The sequence below is a fragment of the Schistocerca nitens genome, chromosome 4 (assembly GCF_023898315.1).
Source record: "Schistocerca nitens isolate TAMUIC-IGC-003100 chromosome 4, iqSchNite1.1, whole genome shotgun sequence".
NCBI classification, from domain to species: Eukaryota; Metazoa; Arthropoda; class Insecta; order Orthoptera; family Acrididae; genus Schistocerca; species Schistocerca nitens.
In genome coordinates this window covers 906,771,216-906,793,611 of record NC_064617.1, presented here as the reverse complement: position 1 = coordinate 906,793,611, position 22,396 = coordinate 906,771,216, and the positions used below count along the sequence as shown (strand labels likewise).

The following is a 22,396-nucleotide window of genomic DNA, read 5'->3' as shown; positions in this document are numbered from 1 at the left end:
GAAAAACACCCTGCGCTTGTGATAACGCAGCGACTTCAGCCACAGAACTGTGGGAATGCATTGCAGATTCGAAAATGATAAAGTCATGTCATCCTATGTAGATCATTGTGCAAACGAATAAGAGAAAAATAATTAGTCTGAGAGCAAAAATAACATTTCAGAGAGTAATCTTAATTCAGATATTGAGTAGGAGGCAGACAGTGCTGAGTCAGAATATATGGCTGCAATATCTCAAGCAAGCTATGAAAAGAATGGATGACACTCTGTGGAAAAAAATCTGCACCGCCAAAAAACACTTGCCCTCACTTATAAAATCTAGTGTGATGTCCATTACTGGAGTGAGGTAGCCAAGACGGAAGAAAACTAGATTCACTTCTGGGAGCAGAAAACCAAAACCACGACATGATTTGCTGTAAGTTAATACATAATGGCATTAATTCTCAATTCGGGAAGAATGTATTGACAATTATTCTGATTAGATAAAAAAGACAAACTCTCCAGAATACACTGTCTTTGTGAGATTTATATCATTATGGGAAGTGAGTATTTACATTATAGAAAATCATGAAATCGTCTTTAAAATATTCTAAATGTTGTGATGTATACGCTTACATTATAATTTCCTGAATAGCTTCATGAAAATATTTTTTTCTTCAACTGCGGTAAAAAAAAAACCTCAGCAATGTAGTAGCATGGCGACGTCTCTTGTTATGTGTATCAATGAGAAATAAGTAACTTAAGGAGTGTTTGAACATAAGCATCTTTATAATGTTCTTCCGCGAAATCTTGTTTCTTCCGTGTCGTAATTTGTGCCATAGTTGCTTACAAACTGCGCGCACGCCGCACGCATGGCTTAAAAGTGGCATCCTTTCGAACCGATACGTAAATATCCTCCCCCTCATATGCGTCCGCAAGAAGGGGCAGTTGCGTCTCCCCCGGAATGGGGTACAGGGGTCTTATTCATTACAGAATTCTCATACACTTCTAAAAGTGATTTTCAGTGATTCCTCAAAACCTCTCGTTTAGCCAATTGAAAAATTATATGGGTGATCGCAGTGAGATGATGGCATTTACTATCTTCTTTTTTAAAAAAAAAAATTAACACGAGACGCTCGTTTATGGAGCACGGGCTTCTTTCTTTTGGGAGTCGGCCTACCTTCCAAGAACGCTGCTGTATTGCGGATCAAACGGTGCCGTGGCGACTTGCTTGTTTGGTTACACAAACGCCACTTACTGCACCGTATACAGTCCGCTATGCGTTAATGATCACTTTCGCAGCAGCTTTGTTGTCTTCATCACGAAGAACACCCAAGAGTACGTTTCGACAGTTTTTTTTTAATTATAGTTTTTAAAAACATATTGACTTCCTGAACGTGCTCATACAGACATCTCAACACTGGAAATGTTATACTGTAGTTTATTTTGACAATTCAGAGTATGCATTAGTATAAGTCGTACCCCGCTACGAAGTTAAATAGTCGTAACTAAGGACAGATTCCGACATAATACACGACCGGATAATTCTCCAACAGTCTTTTCTCTTTAGTGAAAACGACGTTCTCGATTTGGGTTGGGGAACGAGGGCAGTATAAGTACCTACCATTATTATAAGTTGTGTTTCATGGGATTTCCCAAATCACAATACTGATTACGTTTAATATGCAATTTTCTACACGTGTCATACATATGGACGTGTACCGAATGGGTACCAGTATTTCTCTTACCTAAACTAATCACAAGAATATCCTGTGACATATGTACTAGATAATTTACAGCTCGGTAAAGCTCAGTGTTTCCTGAGCTAAATCTGCCCAGAACTATTATAATATTCGATAATTTCTTATCTAAAGCAACGTTATGTTACGATTTTTTTCTGTGAGAGTCAAAATACCTATAAATCTATCATGATATGATTGAGACACATATAGAAATTTTTTTCTGCTCTTGCTTTGGCTGCTACTACATACACAATTTAACGATCCTTCAGCACTCTAGCAAAAGTAAAACTGTTGGTATTCCACAATGAGTGAAAAAACATTGTTAGTTGCACATAATAAGTGTTCACGGGAAAAAAAAGTGATTGAAAAATCTGATTTTACTAACTTAAATATTAATAAATTTGGGCAACACTTTCGGCGATTGTTACTCACCTTCAAATAAGATGTTACAGTTTTGTGTAGTTTCATATCACGTGTGGTTCTTCAAGTTAATGAGAAGAAGACAAAAGACAATGAAATAGTTACTAATTAAACGTAACTCTGTGTCTCATGTAACACCTTGTTTTGTTTTTTCCTAACTCTTCGGGAAGTCGGAATTGGACTTGATCTCGACGGGCCAGGAATATCTTCATTGTAATTCATCGTTAAATGTTTTATTACCTAATACTTGGCACATTTCACCTAGCAGCTACAATGCAACTGTTTGGAGGTTGCGTCTGGCAGCACTTGAAAACATAACGCAGTGTCACGAAGACTACCGATATTTATCGAGCAGAACTGTTAAGTAAAGTGACACTGCTACAGCGGCAGATACGACAGCACCAGTTGTTTACGTTAAATCTTGTTGTGGTTTTAGTGTTGTGATTATAAGAACTTATGTTTTAAAAAACTTGCATTTCAAAACAGTATTTTGTAAAAAATTGATTTCTCATTGTAACTTTTATCACAAGTTTTCAAAATCGAAAGTCTTTGGCGGGGGCCTGTCTCGCCATGATCTCGTACGGCCCTGTCCTTATCTGCCATAATAAATTGTGCATCCCTCATAACGGAACATCGCCAGTTACAAAAATAAAAGCAATATCTCAGAGTTGTCATTGTTGCGAAATCTCAGTGATGTTCACTATGGAAATATGGAGGGGAAAGTGCTGGTATTCGCCGTTAAGGCAGGATAGGCAGTGCCGTGTTTCCCGTTGACTAGATCGTAACCCTACCAGGGATCATGCGGAGCAAAGTAGAAATAGCTGAAATCTCGGGCCTTTACACGAACCGGGGGACTGGAACGAAACCTGTAATCAAGCTACACCGTAGGGGATCATATTGATATATAGCACGTGGATGATTGAGGTGGATGTAATGTTTGCGGCGACAGGCGCAGTTTGGAATGTGATTAACGACCACCAGGGCAGAAATATAGGACCCGCTCCGCCTACTCCGCTACCGCCCTACCATTTTCGTCAAATTGTAACGACCGTGATCATCTCCATAACGTAGTGACTTTGCATACACAGTTACATTGCGAGGCTGCTCAAGAGCGATACTTCAGCAACCAAGTACGCCTTGTGTCTGTTCTCTCATAACACCACGTGGCCTGATGCTGACTGGTCTTTAAATCTGTATTCAATGTTGCATTTACTTCCTTGATAAGCACTAGCCACAAGGCGAAGATTTCGGATTCGCTTTCCAATGATCAATTAATTTTCGTTTTATTACGTCAGATTTACCTCACTTCCTCAAACACAAGGCCATTTTATTATCCGCTTCACCAGACTGTTGTTAACAACTGTTAAACTTGACTGCCATTTTGATCTTTCTGATATTTGAAACGCAGACGTTTGCTAATCGATTAATAATTCCTTCCTCAAATAGAGTTACAACATTTTTTGCAAAAACAGACATAATGTCTTATGGGATAACAGGAATCAGTGATTTTATAATGTTACTTAAAATCTGTCTTGATTGCAATTTTTTTTTTTTTTAAATTCATATGACCGGTTTCGGTTCATTCAGAACCATCTTCAGATCTGATATTTCAGTTACAGGAGTAACCGGTCCAAATCCAGCAACTTTCACATGCTACATGTGACGTAGCATGTGAAAGTTGCTGGATTTGGACGGGTTACTCCTGTAACTGAAATATCAGATCTGAAGATGGTTCTGAATGAACCGAAACCGGTCATATGAATAAAAAAAAATTGCAATAAAGACGGATTTTAAGTAAAAGAGTTACAACACTAGCAATATCACTGTTAGGCTATATGACAACATTGGCATTGTCACTGTTGGACTCTGTGATCCCATAGTTCTCATTGCTAGATGTTTTAGCTGGTTCAATGGACTCTATATCTTATGTGCCACAACTCACTTTCTCATTGCCAGTCGCAAACACAGACTTGTGAGTTAGATGTTACAGTGCTGTAACATTCGAAGTCAGTAAAAATGGAGGCAGACTGTGGCCCCCTCCCAAATATAAATCCAGCATCTTAGTCTTTCAACGTCTCACTCTTGGAACAAGTATGCATTTTTACAGTTTGCCAAATTTACTACAGCCTCTCCTCTGTAACCTGCAAGTCTTGTTTCCTTCACATTTATTCCCTCCACAATTCATCAGCTTACCATAGATGCTAGCACTTCCCCTGGTATAAATTTGTCTTTCAACTTTTGCAGCGCCTTGTCTCAGTTTCATTGGTCACTGAGGATGAATAGTGCAGAAGTGGCTTTCTAAATCCATTTAATCCATTCTCAGTTGAAAGTTTATTCCATACCATAAAATGATAGGGAACAAATAAAATTGTACCTGTCATCAAGTATGATCACACTCTGTTCTTGCATGAGGGTTAGTTTCAAAAAGAAAGTAAACTTCTTAAATAGCTAAAATAAAGCTGCACGGAATTTGTAGGCCTAATATGCTCCATGCTTTGATGTTGCATCATAATCTACTAGGTTAAAAATGCCATGTGATGTCTCCAAAGCAGTAATTACTTTTCAGTTGCATGTTTCTTGAAAAAGGAAATAATATGTTGCATCTAAAAGCTTACTTTAGAAGTCTGGCCTAGTACTGAACACTTTTCCTTCATTGTTTCTTGGGGACTGAAGTTAAATTGCAACGTCAAGTGACTATCCACTTTTCACATTGGGACACTGTACTAGATGATTTGTGTCACATAAATTCATAAATGTTATGATATGTCAGAATTCTGATATTTTGAAGCAAAAGTTTCCCCAAAAGTTATATACACAAATATCATGAGGATTTTTTTAAATGGCCATCGCTTCCTTAATATCTGTAACACCAAACAGGTTTTTGGAGTCTTTACAGCATGTGCATGTCCAAATATATTTCATAGAAAAGATTTTAATGTAGTTTTATGTGTAAGTGTGCAATTGTTAAAGATAGTTGACAAAAGCTGTAGTTAAAAACAATCATTAAGGTTGTTCACAGTATTTATAGGTAGCTGGAGGAACAAACTGTAAAACACCCATACTGTTTTCTGTAAAGCTGTAAAGTAATTTACTATGAAGTGATGCAAATGTTTGAGATGAGCTAGGCAGCTTATGAAAGTGTCCTATCCTTCAAATATTACAATAGCATATCACCCTAGAACTTTTCTCTAATAGAATGAATGTTTCACATTACAGGAACTCAAAGAGAGCTTTAATTATGGTCTCTTCTGTCCTCCTGTGAATGGGAAGGCAGGCAAATTTCTTGACGAGGAGCGGCGTCTTGCTGATTATCCTTTCAATGGACCTGTTGGCTACCTGGAGGTCTGTAGCTACCTCTTTATACCTTTCTTTTCTCATTATTTGAATCACTGAAGTTTAATTGCATAATACAGCAGCTGTCTACACTAATCCCGTGTGATGCTGAAAATAAGAAAACAACTGTACAGATTCAGGATGACATACACACCTAACTACAAAAATGGCAAAGCGGCAATAATTCAAGAAATAAAGCAAAAGAACACTGTATTAATTGAAAGCTTGGCTTATGTACACACATATTCCACAGATCACTATTGAAGATTTAGAAAACTGTCAAGTGTATGTAGAATTATAAAATGATTGGGAACTGTATAATTTCATAGGTAAATACAAAACTAGTGTTATGCTATAAAAATAAATAAAAACTCAAACTGCCATGACTTCACTTGTACAATACACCACGTAAGAAAGTCTCAAGAATTCATAAACATCAATTATACAGCTGTGATAGTTAGCTAGAAAATCCGTATCACAGACAGGAAGACGTGGTACAGTCAGTCTGTGAACAAACTGTCCAACGAGTGCACTTGCCTATGTGAGATGAGGTTTTTAGATGCTTGAAGCTACAGAATGTGATATTCTGTCACTGTAAAGAGTCTGGAAGAGATGTGATTGTAAATATGTATTAGACAGGACATCATACTTCCCTGTAGCTATGCTGCCTTTGGATGGAAAATGTGGACCTGATACACTATTGAATGAAAATAAAAAAATCTCTGAAGCATGTTATGCAACCCAGTCACTAAATTTAGTCAATATTAGCATGACATCCATTGCATCTTACGTACAGCGATAAAGTAATAAGAGTGATACTGTATCCAAGGTTCTCGGGTGTCCAGTCGGATCCGATCGTCGAAGTTCCACAATATTTCAGTGAATAACTGTTCCGCCATCATCAGGTGGTGCTTCCATCAGCACAACCTGATGATGGCAGTTGGTTATTTGCCGAAATATCGTGGAACTTTGACGATCGGATCCGGCTGGACACCCGAGAACCTTAGATACAGCACATTCGCCGGGAAAGCCTCAGATCACAAGAGTGATACTGTTTTCTGATATCTGCAACACCAGCAGTGAAATATGGCATTGACAAAAAAAAATTTTTCTTTTGTTCCTATTCCCTGATGATAGTTATTTGTGCTATTGGTTTCAACTGACACCTTCATCTTCAGGTGCCTTGATAAAATGGATCAATAAATCAAAATGAACAAATTTGTGCTGTCTCATAGAAATCCAGGGTAGATATTCCAGTTATGCGTGTACCAGTGTTACATGAAAGTTGACACAAGTATGGAATTGGTGAGCGACCCTCAGCATCAAGCATACAGAGGTCGAAAACTAAAATGTTCCCAATATTGGGGGGAAAATCTGATATGTTGAAACTGACATTTGTATTGATGATTACGTATCAGCAGTTGAATAGAACACGGGGAGTTATCTCCCTGGAGAGCAACTGTGTTATAAAAGTAGATAGCGGGCCAGTATCCTAATTTTTCATTCTGGAAACATCCCTAGTCTGTGGCTAAGCCTTGTCTCCGCAATAGCCTTTCTTTCAGGAGTGCTAGTTCTGCAAGGTTCACAGGAGAGCTTCTGTAAAGTTTGGAAGATAGGAGGCGAGGTACTGGCAGAATTAAAGCTGTGAGGATGGGGTGTGAGTCGTGCTTGGGTGGCTCAGTTGGCTGAGCACTTGCTCGCGAGAGGCAAAGGCCCCGAGTTCGAGTCTTGGTCCGGCATACAGTTTTAATCTGCCAGGAAGTTTCATCCTAATAATGTGTTTGGAATCAACAGCAGTGTTTGATTAACATCTAGCATTTTAACGTGCTTTATGGAAAACCACTTAATGGAGGAATGTTTCATACCGTGTCCAAAGCCTAAGATCACACTATTTTCAGTTGCAGAGAACAGCTTTCATTTGGTTGGATGCAGAAATTAACATGTGTTGTGAAATATTTGGTATCATGTAAATTATGTGCATCTGCTATGCAGCAAAGCCTTGAAATCCTATAAATAATGATGGAGGTACAAGTTTCAGGACAGCTACTGCTTTACTTCATATAATGGACTGGTACACCATATTAGTCATCCAACTCTCTCCTACACTCTCCAGTCTTTTTCTCTGTAATGGAGGGTACAGTGTAATGATTCCTCATTATACATGATAGTTGTCGGCTGGACTAGAACTCAAATTCAGAACTGTGCCTTTCACAAGCAATTCTTCGAGTCAGTAGGAGCAGTGACTGCTTGAGATGAAGGACTAGTTTGAATCCCACACTGTTTTTTATCCTCACAAACACTGTAACCTATCAGAAAAGAAACATGGCCTTTTAGAACATTGTTTCTCAGCCGCCATGTCGTGACATGACATTTTTAATGTCTTCCAATCTTCTGCAGATAAAATATCTAGAACATAAAAAATTGTTTCTATTCAAGAGTCTATGTAATAAATTTGTAAAATTTGTGTATCGTAGTCATTCCATAATGAGAAATGTATTGTATGTACTTTATGTGTTTACTGTTTTGCATCTAAGGAAAAAATAAAATGTAGGGATGTCATGAAAGTTTGAAATGTGCTGTCCCAAAGGACCAAAAGGTTGAGAAACGTGGTCCTAGAGTGATGGTCAACAGTTATACACCCCTGCAGCTTGCTATGTCTTGTCATTGCAGGTTAAAGTTTCAGTTTTTCTTATAAAATGTTGCTACTATTGAAGCATCAATTCTTCGCTGTCTCCTTTCCCTCCCAAGAACATATTTATATAATTAAATCAGTATTCATTGAACTTGAACTAGTCTTATATATTTTTAAAGAAGAGTGAACTGAATGTAATCAATTTTCAGGATACTGCTTTTAGTGTCTTTGTTGTAACCATTAATAAAGAATTTTCATTATTTGCAGCTCAAGTACAAGAGACGTGTGTACAAAATGTTGAACCTGGATGAGAAGCAGTTAAAAGCTTTACATACTCGAGCTAATCTACGCCGTTTGTTAGACTATGTTGCAAATGGCCAAGTGGAAAAAATCACTAAGATGTGCTCCAAAGGCCTTGATCCCAACTTTCACTGCCCAGAAACTGGAGGTATGTTCATTGAGGTGGCTAAAATCAGAGAATACAGTACTGTTTATTAAGCTCTGTTTTATATAATAATCTAAATTTGTAATTTTTATTTGTCCAATATTGTAAGCATATTAAGTTAGCATTTGTATGAAAACATACCTGGAGAATAATACTGATTGGTAAGGAACCATGTCTTAGTAGATTCATGTTACGTACTATATTCCTCATCCTAAAACACCCACGTATTTTCCTAGCTCATTATATATAAATCACTATATTCACCCAAAAGCCATTAGGTGTACCCTTGGTGTAACATTATAGCAAACATTTAGTAATTTCTGTACCTTAGAACAATTTTAAGTAGTATTGTTAATTGCGAGCCATGAAAATGTGTTACAGTTAATTTGAGAATGCGCACTTAACCCTGTGTATTCACGGATGTTGTGAAGTAAGGAATACATTTTGCTTTGTCACGGATATTATATTATGGTCCAAGTTGCTATGTTATATACAGGCACTTTGGCAGGTATAACTAAGTTTTGTTTCATGAATTTAATAGTGTCAGTGATACCTGAGAGCAAGAAGGTTTAAATTCATTGCCATCGCTACTCTTTCTGAAGCAACTGTTTCACCCTTGAAGTCTATCTTTTGCAAATATTTTAGCCCAGCAGCATATGCAACCCTGAATTTTATGTTTGCCATTTAAAAAGAAAGAAAGAAAAAGAATGTTTGTGTCTTTGCCAAGTGCTTGCATTTGAAATTTCCATGATGTAGGTTTGGAGTTTTTTTCCAGTGGCCTTTTAATCATTAATGGCATTCTGGTGAATGAACTAAGTTTTACAGACTAAATGGTGTTGCATATAACTATTTCATGTTTTATTTAACAGCAGAATATAGGAAGTAGTATTAAAGAATTCAATTAATGGATTTAGAACAGAGCTTTATGATTGGAGGAATCAGAGAAGTTCCATAGGATTTGATTTTGAATCAATTAATGCTCAGAAAGAAGGACAATTCCTTTCTGCGGCTGATTCAGATATTATAATAAATTCTAATAGTGGAAAATTCAGGATGTAATGTAACAATATTATGAAAAGGAAAGTTGCTACTCACCATATAGCAGAGATGATTTTCATAATATTGTTATAATAAATTCTGTTAGACACATAACATCAGAGGAAATAGTGTTAACATAGTTTTCTGTGTTATGAAGCAGTATAGAATATTCTATATTTTTGGATGTGTGGTACATAAAGATGGGAATTTAAATATTTGGTGGTGACTAAAATGAATTTGATAATGTATTTTGCGTATGGCATAGTCCATATCAGTTCAGGCAGGCTAGGAAAAAATCTTACCTTCATAGCCTTGGATGTTACTGAATTTAGCATATGTTAAAATGAAGGACTAAGTAAGGAACATGTATTTTTTTTGTTTTCTCCAAAAAAAAAAAAAATCTGCTCTGAGATACAGCCCTCCAAAGGTGGCACTGCGCATACCATTTTGAAGTTGAGAATTTTGGAAAAAATGCTGTATCTCTTGAACAGTTCTAGATATTTTGTTCCCTTTTTTTTTTGAAAGATAATTGCTTTATGATTACAAAGAAATCCTCCATTTGGACTTACCTATTAAAGTTCATTTACTATAGTGTTCTGAATATTTTTATAATTTATAGAAAAAAATGTTTTTCAGAAATACCAATCCAGAAAAGTTAATTTTTTTTTTCTGTTGATTAGTACCATATAGTCCTACATTACCTGAAAAGGAGAGCTTCCACTTTCAGGTTGAACAGGTTTTATAAACAATTGAAATTTTTGCCATATTTAAAACCTGTTTTATTACCACATTATCATGTAACAGGCTAATAAAATCAAAACCTAGCCTTATCTAACATAATTTTAGTTTTGAAAGATGAGTAAGAGACTCATTTTTCCAGCATTTTAAATGATTCCAAAATGTAAGTGAAATATCCAAAGACCTAAAGGTTTCAATTTATACAACTTCTGTGCACTCTGTTTTGTACTGAAATTAGCCAGTCGTGCCTTGGAGCACTTACAGTCTTCAAAAACTTATGAGCAGTAAGTGAGCACTGATGGCGTTGTTACTGTCCTTCAGCTGGGAACCTATATCCAGCAGCTGTCCATGTGATAGCATAAAGTTCACTACAATTTCGTTTAACTCATAACTAGTGTCTATAATCTCTGCAATCTGTCAGTCACAGTCATACATACACGCCACAAACATCCCCCCTCTCAGGTTGTGAATCTGAATACTATCCTGTTGTTTCTGAGGCGTTGGCCGAACAAACAAAATTTATTCTTTCTTGCCCTTTAAAGTGCATGCAATATGAGTTCACCCATCACTTTGAGTCCAAAAATGTGTCTTCTGAATTCATTTCACAGGAGTAATTTGTTTGGACCATTCTTCTTTTTTCTTCTCACAGAATTCTTTGATTTCCTCTTTGGACAAAAGAATGAGGGCTGTGGCTCTGTAAGATTTCACGACTTTCGTAAAATCCTCAGCATTTTGAGTTGCAGCTGTATTTGATCTGGAAAGATTATGTTTTGTAGCATGGTACTTCAGCAGGCCTCCTACACCATCACAAGGCCCCTTGCCATGACTAGTATCACTGTGTACCCAGTCAGTCGGCCAGGTGACTTACTCAATTCAGACAGCTGGTAACGATTTTTAAAATAACTAGGGACACCTTCAGAAATAATTATGGTCTTCTCTGATGCTGTTTGCAGTTGATGAATTTTGCGCCTAGCTAGCAAAGCATGTGCTGAGTCATGTCCTGTGTCGTCACTTATAACTGCAACACCTGTGGTCTTGATTTGAAAATATGTCACCCCTGTAAAAATTGAAACCTGGTCATTACTCCAATGATATACTTGTACTTATTGTGGGAGAATAACAGACCAGTTCTCAGCAAAATCACAGTGAAGCACTAAACAAGTTCTTTAGCCTGTACACACCCTTTCACTTCTGCAGTGTGGTGTTGTTGTAATTTCTTCAGATGCTGGTGTGTTACCAAGTTCATCAATGAAACTGTCAAAGGCAACAGTTTTTTTAATTAGTTTATTTTCCTGCCATGTCGCTTAAGTAATTTCTGCAGAGTTATCTGCTACGTCTTCCAGACCAAGTGTCTGTAAAGACAGTCCTCCCTTTCCAAGGTATTCACCACATTCTTGAAACAAACAAGTCTCTCGCTTTCCGTCACAGACTACTAATGACTTCACATGCCCAACCAAGGTGTCGTATGTCACATGCTGCATTAAATTCTTCAACGTTACTACACAAAGTTCAAAATTTGTGCAGTACACATATAAACAGATATCTCTAGGTGGGTGTGGAACTACCCTCTTAGGTCATAGTGCATAAAATTTTGATCTTCCAATAAGTGAAGTTGTATAGTTGCTCTTATAAATTGCAAAAGTTTCTTTTATACTGCAAGTCATGTACCTCTTCACTTTCACAACTTCTTGTCCTTAAACTGTTTTAGTTATAGTGTCTTTTTTGTTGGCACTCTGGCGAGAACAGTCCCATTTATCTTCCAGATAAAATGATTGTACTATTTGTACTTGAGCTGCTTCTGTAGGATGACTAAAATAGGGATCTGGTCTTCCAAAGACTCCTTTTACAGACCTCACATTTCTTGATTTGTCTACCATGTACTTTGAGACTGATGGAATGTGATTCACAATTGTTTTCTCTGAAAATGTCTCTGGATTAATATTTAAACTTGCACCTTTTTACTGTAGGATGCACAATATTCAACAGCTGAATTGACATTTGTGAAAAATTCCTGGTAAGAGGTGCAACATTGCTTTGGTTCATTTTCTTCTGAAGGAATTTCTACTTTGAAGAGTGTGATCAGTTTTGCTGTTGTGTATTCATCCACATCTTTAGTAATTTCTCTGCACTTTCTTGATGCATAGAGCTTATGACTCGAATTCACTGACCACGGTTTCTTAACAGGACTAACACCTACCTCTGTAGTTGACTGATTCGGGGTATTTAATTCTTCCTCTATTGATGCAAAATCTGCATCATCTGCACCATGGGAGGCTTCACCTTGTTCAGATACTATCTTTGTTGTTATTCTGTCAAAAATTTAGAACACAAAAAGTCATCACTGGAAACATCTTCACTTTGAAACAGAGTCTTCAAATGAGAACACTTATTCCCAACATGAACAAAGTCTGTTTTTTTTTTGTTTGTTTTATATATCACTCTTTTATGGGTGTGCAAATAGTCAACACCCTGCACTCTCCTGTGGCCCCAGTCAGAAGACATTTGAAACAGTCCTTTTCACAAAAAACACTGCAACTGTGTCAACTGGCAAATTCCTCACAAAACCACAGAACTCACTGGATGGCCTTGGATTTCTTAGAAGCCTGAAGAGGAAAAAATTAGCACTGAACAACTACAATACAGAAACCTGTAATGAACAACCATGACAAAGAAACTGATAAGAAACTACAACAAAGTGTAAGAAATATCTGCAACAACAAAAGTGAAAAGAAACAATTACAACAAAGCAAGTGATAAGAAATAACTGCAACAAAGACAATAGAAATAAATATTGTAACAAAGAAATTAGTAAAATTAGTAAGAAACAACTTCAGTGAAGACATACATTTCCCTTGAAAGTTAAAAAAAATGATTTTTTTGAAATAAAACCTTCCCAACTTCAAAGCGAAGCTCTCCTGTACAGAGAATGTAGTACTACGTGGTACTAATCAACAGAAAAAAACTAACTTTTCTGGATTGGCATTTCTGAAAAAAAAATTTTTTTCTGTAAATTGTGAAAAAAAAATTCAAAAAGCGACAGTAAAAGAACTTTGACAGGTATGTCCAAATGGAGGATACCATTGTAATCAATAAAATAATCTTTCAAATAAAAAACATCTAGAACTGTTACAGAGATATAGCATTTAAAAAATTTTTCTGAAATTCGCATCTTCAGAATGATGTTCGCAGTGTCATCTTTGGAGGCCTGTATCTCTGTATTTTAGGTATAGTACTTGTTTAAGGAGTAATACATTTTGCCTGCAGCTTAACAGGTCATAAATTATCACATTAAATTTGGTATATGGAATTTGCCTTACAAATAAACTTATGACTACAGTACTACAGAAGTGTGCTGCTAGATTTGGTTCCAGTAGGTTTTATCATCAAGCGAGTATTACAGAGAAGCTTCATGAACTGAAATGAGAATCCCTGTAGGAAATTATGTTCTTTTCTCCACCTATTAAGAAAATTTAGGGAACTGGCAGTTGGAGATTACTGTTGAGTGAGTGTACTGTCACCGACATACATTTTGTGTAAGGACCACAAAGATGAGATAAGAGAAATTAGGGCTCATATGGTGACATAGAGACAGTCATTTTTCCCTCACACTTTTTTTTCCAAGTAGAGCAGGAAAGAAAATGACTTATAGTGATACAAGGTGCTCTTCGCCATGCATCATACAATGGTTTATGTAGAATGTGTGTAGATGCAGATTTGTTGCATTGACAGATGCTAAAATTAATTTAAATACATGAAACGAGGGCTGGGGGCTTTATAGACTCTGGATATATTAATACATTGGCTCCTCAATTATTATAATCGGCCAGACACATTCAGAAATTACTATAGAACATATGAAATCCATTTCCATAAAAGCTTCAAAACAGAGAGTCAAACTTTTGACTTCAGCCATTGCTTGTACTATCCGCTCACTAAAATCGGGGACACTTCTTGCAGAGACACCTCTGACTTTGGCAACTGGGATCAAGAAACCAGCTAAGGTTCTGATAGCACTTGTTAATGGAGGTGCCCTGCTAGATTACCGTACTCGAGATGGTTCAACAGCCATGCACCGTGCCGTGGAACGCAACAGTCTAGAAGCAGTAACGACACTGTTGGAACTCGGGGCAAGCCCCAACTACCGTGACGCCAAGGGCCTGACACCATTATACTTGGCGGTTACATGCCGCACAGATCCCCTGCTCTGTGAGGGTCTTCTTCATGACCGAGCCATCATTGGAGCACAGGATCTGCAGGGGTGGCAGGAAGTCCATCAGGTAACTTGTCTATTAATCTAGTGAATAAAAGAGTGTTGTAAGCAGGAATTTTCTTACAAATTATTTTATATAAATACAGGCCTGTAGAAATGGACTGGTACAACACCTCGAGCATTTACTTTTCTACGGGGCAGACATGAATGCTCGGAATGCCTCCGGCAACACACCATTGCACGTTTGTGCAGTTAACAGTCAAGAGTCATGTGCAAGGCTTCTTTTATTTCGTGGCTGTGATAGAGATGCACTGAATTACGCAAACCAGACGCCGTACCAGGTTGCTGTCATTGCAGGCAACTTGGAGCTTGCTGAAGTAATTCAAAATCACCGTCCAGAGAATGTTGGTAAGTTTGAGTAGTTCGCATTGTAGAAACTATCCTTCAACTGGTAGGCATTTCCATGTAGTAAGAATGTGCACATTGAAAGCTGAGAGTGCTATTCTGTACAGAATACGAAAGATAAAAATGATCAATTTTGATTCCTCATGTTATTATTTTCATTAATTATTTTTAAATTTCTTTTTACATGTAACTGGCAGTATGAACTCAGTTAAAAACTTTGAAAAGGATGTTATGCATTATTTACAGAACAATTTAGGACCAAGTTGTCAATTCTGAGAACATTACAAAATTATTCATCTGTTCCAAACACCTCAAGATGATGTTAGTGCCTTGAGACAAATTGTCATCTACTTAAAGGGTACCTTTCAGCATACAGTTTCTGTAAAGTGTATTTCAAAGAGCATTTGAAATTGTATTTGAATAAATATGGTTAAAGTGGTGCTTTAATCTTGGTCAGTCACACATGAAATGATTCAGATATTGTGTAAGCTCCTGACAAGATAGTAATATAGGTTCCTAAAAATACATTGCATAAAACCTTCATGAAACAAACCTGAAAGTTATGTAAAACACTACAGTGCTTTGGTACACAGGCTCCTATTTATGTTTCTCTGGCCAGAGAATTAATTCATCCAGGAGTAGACCTATTTTAATGTGTAAAACAAACAATAGTAAAGCCAGAAATGTTACACACACTAACTGCTGTTACAGATAAAAGTAATTTAAGTGTGAAACAATAATAAACCCCAGAGCAGATAAGGGGCTAAACCTCTCATTGATTGCTTAAAATGGTTGAAACTGCAAACACAATTTTGTCAGCATAGTAATTACAAAATGATTTCAGAATATCAACCCATGGAGAATTCAGGACTGAGTTACAGAGAGGCACAATAAAAATACTGCAAACAAATGAGCTTTTGACCAAAAGGCCTTCTTTGAAAGTAAACACCACACACATTCATGCAAGCAATATTTTTGTTGTGCCTGTCTGTGACTCAACATCTCCACAATATGGTGAGTAGCAGTCTATCCTTTTCATAATATTTTCATTATTTCAGAATATCTTATTTGTGTAGCATAATTTTGATGGAGTTCTGTGCCAAATTTGTGTGACTTATATCTGGGTACCCAACTGATTCAATAGTTGATATCTAGAAACAGCAGCATTATTTCATGAACAAAGACAGAGTGAATTTCAGAAGTAAAGCATTGGCATGTTGTTACTGTAGGTTTCTCTTTCATGTTTCCATATCCTTTTTCCTCATTATTGTTTTCTTCTTCTTTCACATTATTATTATTATTATTATTATTATTACTACTATTATTATTATTATTTTTCAATCTCTTTTAGACTTTACCAATTACCTGCAATAAACATGTTTGTGGACCAGGTTATTATTAACAGACAAAGCTTGTAAGTTGATGGATGGGAAAACAAACAACAACACAAACGTTGCACACTCTTCCCCTCCCACCCCTCTTACCCTCACAAAAAAATCCGTTTCTTTTATAAATATTCTTAAAAACTAATGTTGATAATGTTTATTTTAAATAGTTGTGCTTTCTTGTAAAATGGCTGTTTCAGTATCCAGTCATAAATCTTTCTTTTAGAAATATTCTTAAAAACTAATTTTGGTAATGTTTATTTCAAATACTTCTGCTATCTTGTAAAATGGCTGTTTGAAGAACCAGTCGAAAATCTTAACTTTGAAACTATTATAAGGCAAGGACTGAACAGACATTGGAAGTTTAATAAAGTTTTAAGCTTGTTATTTTATATACATTCAGGGCTATGGAACCTGAATTAGTATCTCAAGGACTCTACTGTTGTACTCAGCCTGAAATGATTTGGTTCAGATGCACTGATCTCAGTTTTGTGATAACTGATAATGGTAGACCTGCACTTGACTCGTTCAAATTATTCTCACATATAATGAGAGTGATGCTCCTTACCCAATTCCATTACTTCCCTTGTCTTCTTGTGATCTTTTTCACTTTCAGTTTGTTTTGTTGTTAGCACAACATTTGTGAAATTTAATACAAAAATTTGATGAAAAGTTCTGGGAGTTAAAGACTTTGTTTCTGCCAATATACTGTGTCGTAACATTCTGCAAGGACTGCAAAATACCAATTAACAGTTACTACAAAGTCTTCATTGGATTCAAAACATTTTGTAACCAAAACTTTCTTTAGATATAGATGTAGATACAAGTATTTGTACTTCAAATCCCTTAGTTTTCTGATGTTGAAATATCTTTGTGGCCCAAGGTACTGTTCTGATGAACAGTGACTTGCTTATTTATTTTCTTTTGCAATCCAGTTCTTTGCTTGTGTATTTTTTATCCAGTTGGTTCACAAATCTTGTGTGGCATTCCTGGAAGGAAGAAAGGAAGGAAAGACAGATGGAAGGAAGTAAAATCAGAGTTTAATATTCTGTCAACATCAAAGTCATTAGAGATGGAGAACAAGCTCAGACTAGGGAGGGATGGGGAAGGAAATAGACTGTGCCCTTTCAAAGGTACGCTGTATGAATGGGTACCCTGTATGAATGGTGAATGGCCACTGGTTTCCACCTTCTGTTATCAGTGCTGTTCCATTTCTGACGTGAAGTAGTTGAACCTTGTTGCACTTGAAATAACAATCGGGTGCACTAAATCAGTGGTATAATTTAAAAAATGGTCCCGACATTCAGTTGTGCATTTTCCTTGTTGTTAATAGTTAAATTGACGTGATTTCCCATTATTTTATGAGTACAACAAAGAGGTGTTTTTTCTTCCTACCCACATTTCTTAGCCTTCTCAGTAACAGCTCATGGAAATACAAAAGTCAACATAAAATTTGACAGAACCATCTACATGCGCTTCGTTATTAGATTTCTCTGTGCTTTATTTCACTTAGACTAGTAGAAAACTGTATTTCAGTATTTATTATATATGTATAATACATATTGAAATACTGCATACTCAGACAAGAAAGACATGTGCAAGACTCTCATTGCTGAAAGTTTAATGAGATAAGTTGAACATTTCATAAAGTTGGTAATGGAAAGTTCTGATGGAAATGCAAATAATTTAAGAATAAAGGTAACAGTTCACCAAATAGTTGAAATGCTGAGCTGTAGAAAGGCATACAAGCAAAACTGTAAACTTTGCAATTTCCATGCGTAATACAGTGGTGTGTGTGTGTGTGTGTGTTTGTTTTTGCCTCAGAAAAGGATTCGTCCAGAAGCTTTCAAAGTTCTCAGTCTCATTAGTGTGTTTTTTTGATGATGAAGTGCCTCTTCTATTTGGAGATTTTTACCTTTAGTCCTTAAATAATTTACAGTACATAATGAGTTTGCTTAATTAAAATGGAATCCTTTTGCGTATATTGAATGAACTCATTGTGTATAAGAGTCACTTTTGAAGTATTGTTGACTTATAATCTAGGATAATTTTAGGGACATAATCAATTTGCCACTAACACGTTACAATTTTTCCAATATTACATTACACGTAGAGCAGAAAGCTAAATCGGAATACTTTTGCAGGTATTCAAATACCATACTTCATTCATGAAGAAAATAAGATTGTTCAAAGACTACCATAGCAGAATATTATCAAAAAAGCTCTCATAAAATCCAAGGAAATTCAAGTCAATTGTAATGGCTGTCACGTGACACCAAAGTTTTGTTACAATACAACAACTGAAATTGATGGTAGCAACGCAAAACCAGAAAAGCTGAATTTTGTTTTCATATGTTCCTTTACAAAAGGGAAGCTACAAGTACTGCCCCAGTTTAAGTCTCGCTCCACTGCAAGGATGAATGTGATATATCAAAGTGTCAGTTGCATTCATAAACAGCTGAAATTGCTAAAATTGAACAAAGATGCAGGATGCTATGGGATTCTATTCAGTTTCCCTACAGCTGAGTAAACTTCCTTTTAACCACTTTTTTGGATGGGGGGTAGATGTAACTTCATGCATGCCTCATGTAAATGTGTTAGGGCCTTTGCTGTTCACATAGTATTTTATGATCAGGGAGATAATATCAGTAGCAACTTCAGACCTTTTTCACCTACTGCTTTCCTCTATGATGAAGTACTTTCATTAAAAAGCTGCACAAATGTAGAAACATCAGACTTTTCCATGTAACGCAGTTCTCTACAGTGACATGCTTTCTTAAAACAAAGCTGCACAAATATTCAGTCAGATCTTCATAAGATTTCAAAGCAGCACAAATATTGGCAACATGCTTTCAATATCCAGAAATATAAAATCATGCACTTTAAAAATACAATAGTATAGGCTCAATATCAGAGTCACAATTGGAACCAGTTGACCCATGCAAGTACCTGGGTGTAACAACATGTAGAGATATGAAATGAAATGATAGTTTACGCCATCAGCCTGAAAAGTTTCGAGACTGGATTAATAAAAAAATAGGGAATCTTAAAATGGTGGCTTTAATCCTTTATGAGTTCTACACTGTCTCCTGCCGCTTGAACTCAATGCAGAGAATATTCGTACAACCATGTGAAACTGTCAGTTAAGTCCTCATTTTAGAAATTGTTCAACTTGCACGTCATGTTCCTTGAATTTTGGTTATATCATCAAAAGTGTTGACACTTCATGTGAATGTCTACACTTCGTCATTTTGTAGTAGGTTTATATTGCTACACTGAAGTTCATCACCAATTACGACTTTTTCGAGAAAAGGATTGTCTTTGTTTTCAATTTCAATCAAGTCATGGTGGACATCAGTATGCTATTGTCTTTGTCAGGAAATGGGGTGTGTGGGACCATCTTCTTCAGAACATTATGGGGAATGTCTTGAACACTTGATTTAGACATGCTGCTCAATTGAAATTTGTAACACAACAACATTGACATGTTACAGTCACACATCTACTATTTAACACTGCCTGCTCACAACAGACTGGTCGAATGTACGTCTGTTGTGTATAGTTGTTAATTCAAGCTGCTACCATAGTTATTGTTTTCATGCTGCTAATTCATGAGGAATAAAATTGTTCGTGGAACTTTTCAGGTAGATGGTAAAGGTCCAATCATAGTTATAACATTTGGTGCACTTCAGTTAATTGATAAGGTTCTTGAAGAATCCAGTGATGAAAAAGGGGATTGCTTACCAAGGACCCATTCTTGAATGTTGCTGTAGTATATGGAACCCATTCCAGATAGGAGTAAAACTGGACATTGAAAGTATACAGAGAAAGGCAGCACGAATGGTCACAGGGTTGTTTAATGTTTGGGAGTCTCACAGAGATGCTGAACAAATTGAATTAGCAGATGCTTGAAGACAAGATGCAAACATTAATGTGTGGTACAACTGGCAGTTGTATAGTATATGGGTGTAGATGTAGGAAGGAATCCAGCCGACAGAAGTACTTGATGGACTGTACTTCATACTGCATAACATAATACATAATTTAAGTCCTGATTCATACAACTCAAACACTCTTTATAAGGAATTGTGACCTCTTATAAAACCACGAATACTATGTGTGGATTGCTGCTGGTAAACTTTCTGTTCCTATTGTTTCATCCAGAACTGTCCAGACATCTTCAGAGGCATTGCTCCTCCATTGAGTCTTGTCAACAGATGGGTCAGACATCAGAGAGTGATATATATACTGTAGAAAACGTGGCATGGCCAGAGATACCCGTGATAAGCAGAATGATCCTTGTCCAAGATAAAACTTAACCAGGGATTGTCGTCTTGCCAAAGATAAAAAAACTGTTTAGCGACTCTGCAGAGCTACTGTCTCCATGTTGCTAAGTTTCATGGTCTCTTCTTTCCTATTAAAGTTATCCTTATGTTTATATATTTTAGTGGTTCCTCTAAGTATCCATGGGCAATAGATTGTCATTGTAAATAAAATTTTTGTTTCGGGATACTTCACTTTGTGACTTCCTGAATGAAAAGCATGCTTTTCTACAGCCGATTTTTCCATTTTCCCTAGTTGGCTAAAACTTTTGTATTTCTTTAGTCATATATTCTGCTTCTCGTGGTTGTTCCAACATAAACTTTACCACATGTACACAGAATTTTATGTACACCACATCTGGCAGAGGAGGGTGTTTATCCTTTACAGATTGGAGTGCTTGACCTATTTTCTTCGTTGGTCTAAAAATCAGTCTCATGTCATGTTTCTGTAAAATCTTTCTGATCTGATCTATTACTTTTTTTAATAAAAGGAAGAGAAACTGTATTCTCCATCGTTAATTTTGATGCTTGTCCTTCATTATTTGGTCATAGAATTCTGTGTACTTCCTTCCCCAAGTATCCATTTTTCTCGAAAGCCTGCTTCACATGTTTTAGTTTGGCATCCAGGTATTCTGGCATGCAAATCATTGTTGCTGTATCTACAAGACTTTTACTGACACTTCTCTTTTATTGTTGATGATGATTGGAGCTTTTGTGTAAATATCTGTCCTTGTGCACTACTTTTCGAAAAGCCTTATGTTCTAAATTTCCATTGACCTGTCGCCATTTTCTTGTTTCCACGGTGAACTGGATTTTTGTGTTTATATTATTTAGAAAACCAAAGAATTCGTCCAAAGGTTTTTTACCACATGGCGAGAGCACAAGTGTGCCATCCACGAACCAATACCAGTAAGATGGTTTCTTTTATAAAACTGACTGTTCAAATTTTTCCATATAGAAATTAGCTATCACAGGACCTAATGGGTTACCCATTGCTACACCACCATGCTGCTCATAGAAAGTCATCATGTCATTGGAACTGACTGGATGTAAGGCAATGTCTGACAAGAACAGACAAATCTCCTGGAGAAATATCTGTTATAAAAATCATAACTTCATTAATTGTGATCATAGTGATGAAGACACTATGTCGAAACTTACAAGAATATCTTCAGGAGCCAGAGTTAGCACTTCAGTTTTCTCTATAAAATGATGTGAGTCTTTTATATGTGAGTCAGTTTTTCCAATATATGGCTGTAAATGAGTTGCGAGATATGTTGCTATTTCATATGTTAGGAACAGAAGAGTTATGATAGTCACAACCTTATAGCCAGAAAGGTTTACCAGCAACAATGTCATCCGGTCGTGAAAGCCTTCATTATGTTGGCGTTTTCCCACTTTTGCATAGTTTCCTACATTATACATTTAGGTTGGGATACTTGTATGTTCTTTAACATTCTGTTATTGGCTGAACACTTTCCATTAATGGGGGCACACATTTTACTTGTACATGGCAAACATGTCATTAATCTCTGCAGTAGAGTATGTACCTTTAGAGAAACCACTGTTAGACTTCTATATAACAGCACACGTGCATCGTGCATGCCCACACACACACGCACACACACACACACACACACACACACACACACACACACACACACAACCTCCCCCCTCTCTGTTAAGTAATGGTAAAGCTATCATCAGCCCAAAGGTTGGTTTGAATACCACAATGCTTTACTAGGCATGG

At 36.5% G+C, this 22,396-nt stretch overlaps 1 protein-coding gene across 1 annotated transcript in view; it reads left to right on the top strand.

Annotated features, from left to right (window-relative positions):
* The window catches only part of LOC126252651 (SH3 and multiple ankyrin repeat domains protein 3), a 141,476-nt gene that overhangs the window by 38,040 nt on the left and 81,040 nt on the right, over positions 1-22,396 (top strand). The window contains exons 4-7 of the mRNA XM_049953554.1: positions 5,355-5,480; positions 8,371-8,551; positions 14,282-14,601; positions 14,681-14,942. Coding sequence (XP_049809511.1) covers positions 5,355-5,480; positions 8,371-8,551; positions 14,282-14,601; positions 14,681-14,942 — 889 coding nt within the window. The remainder of the gene's footprint in view (positions 1-5,354; positions 5,481-8,370; positions 8,552-14,281; positions 14,602-14,680; positions 14,943-22,396) is intronic.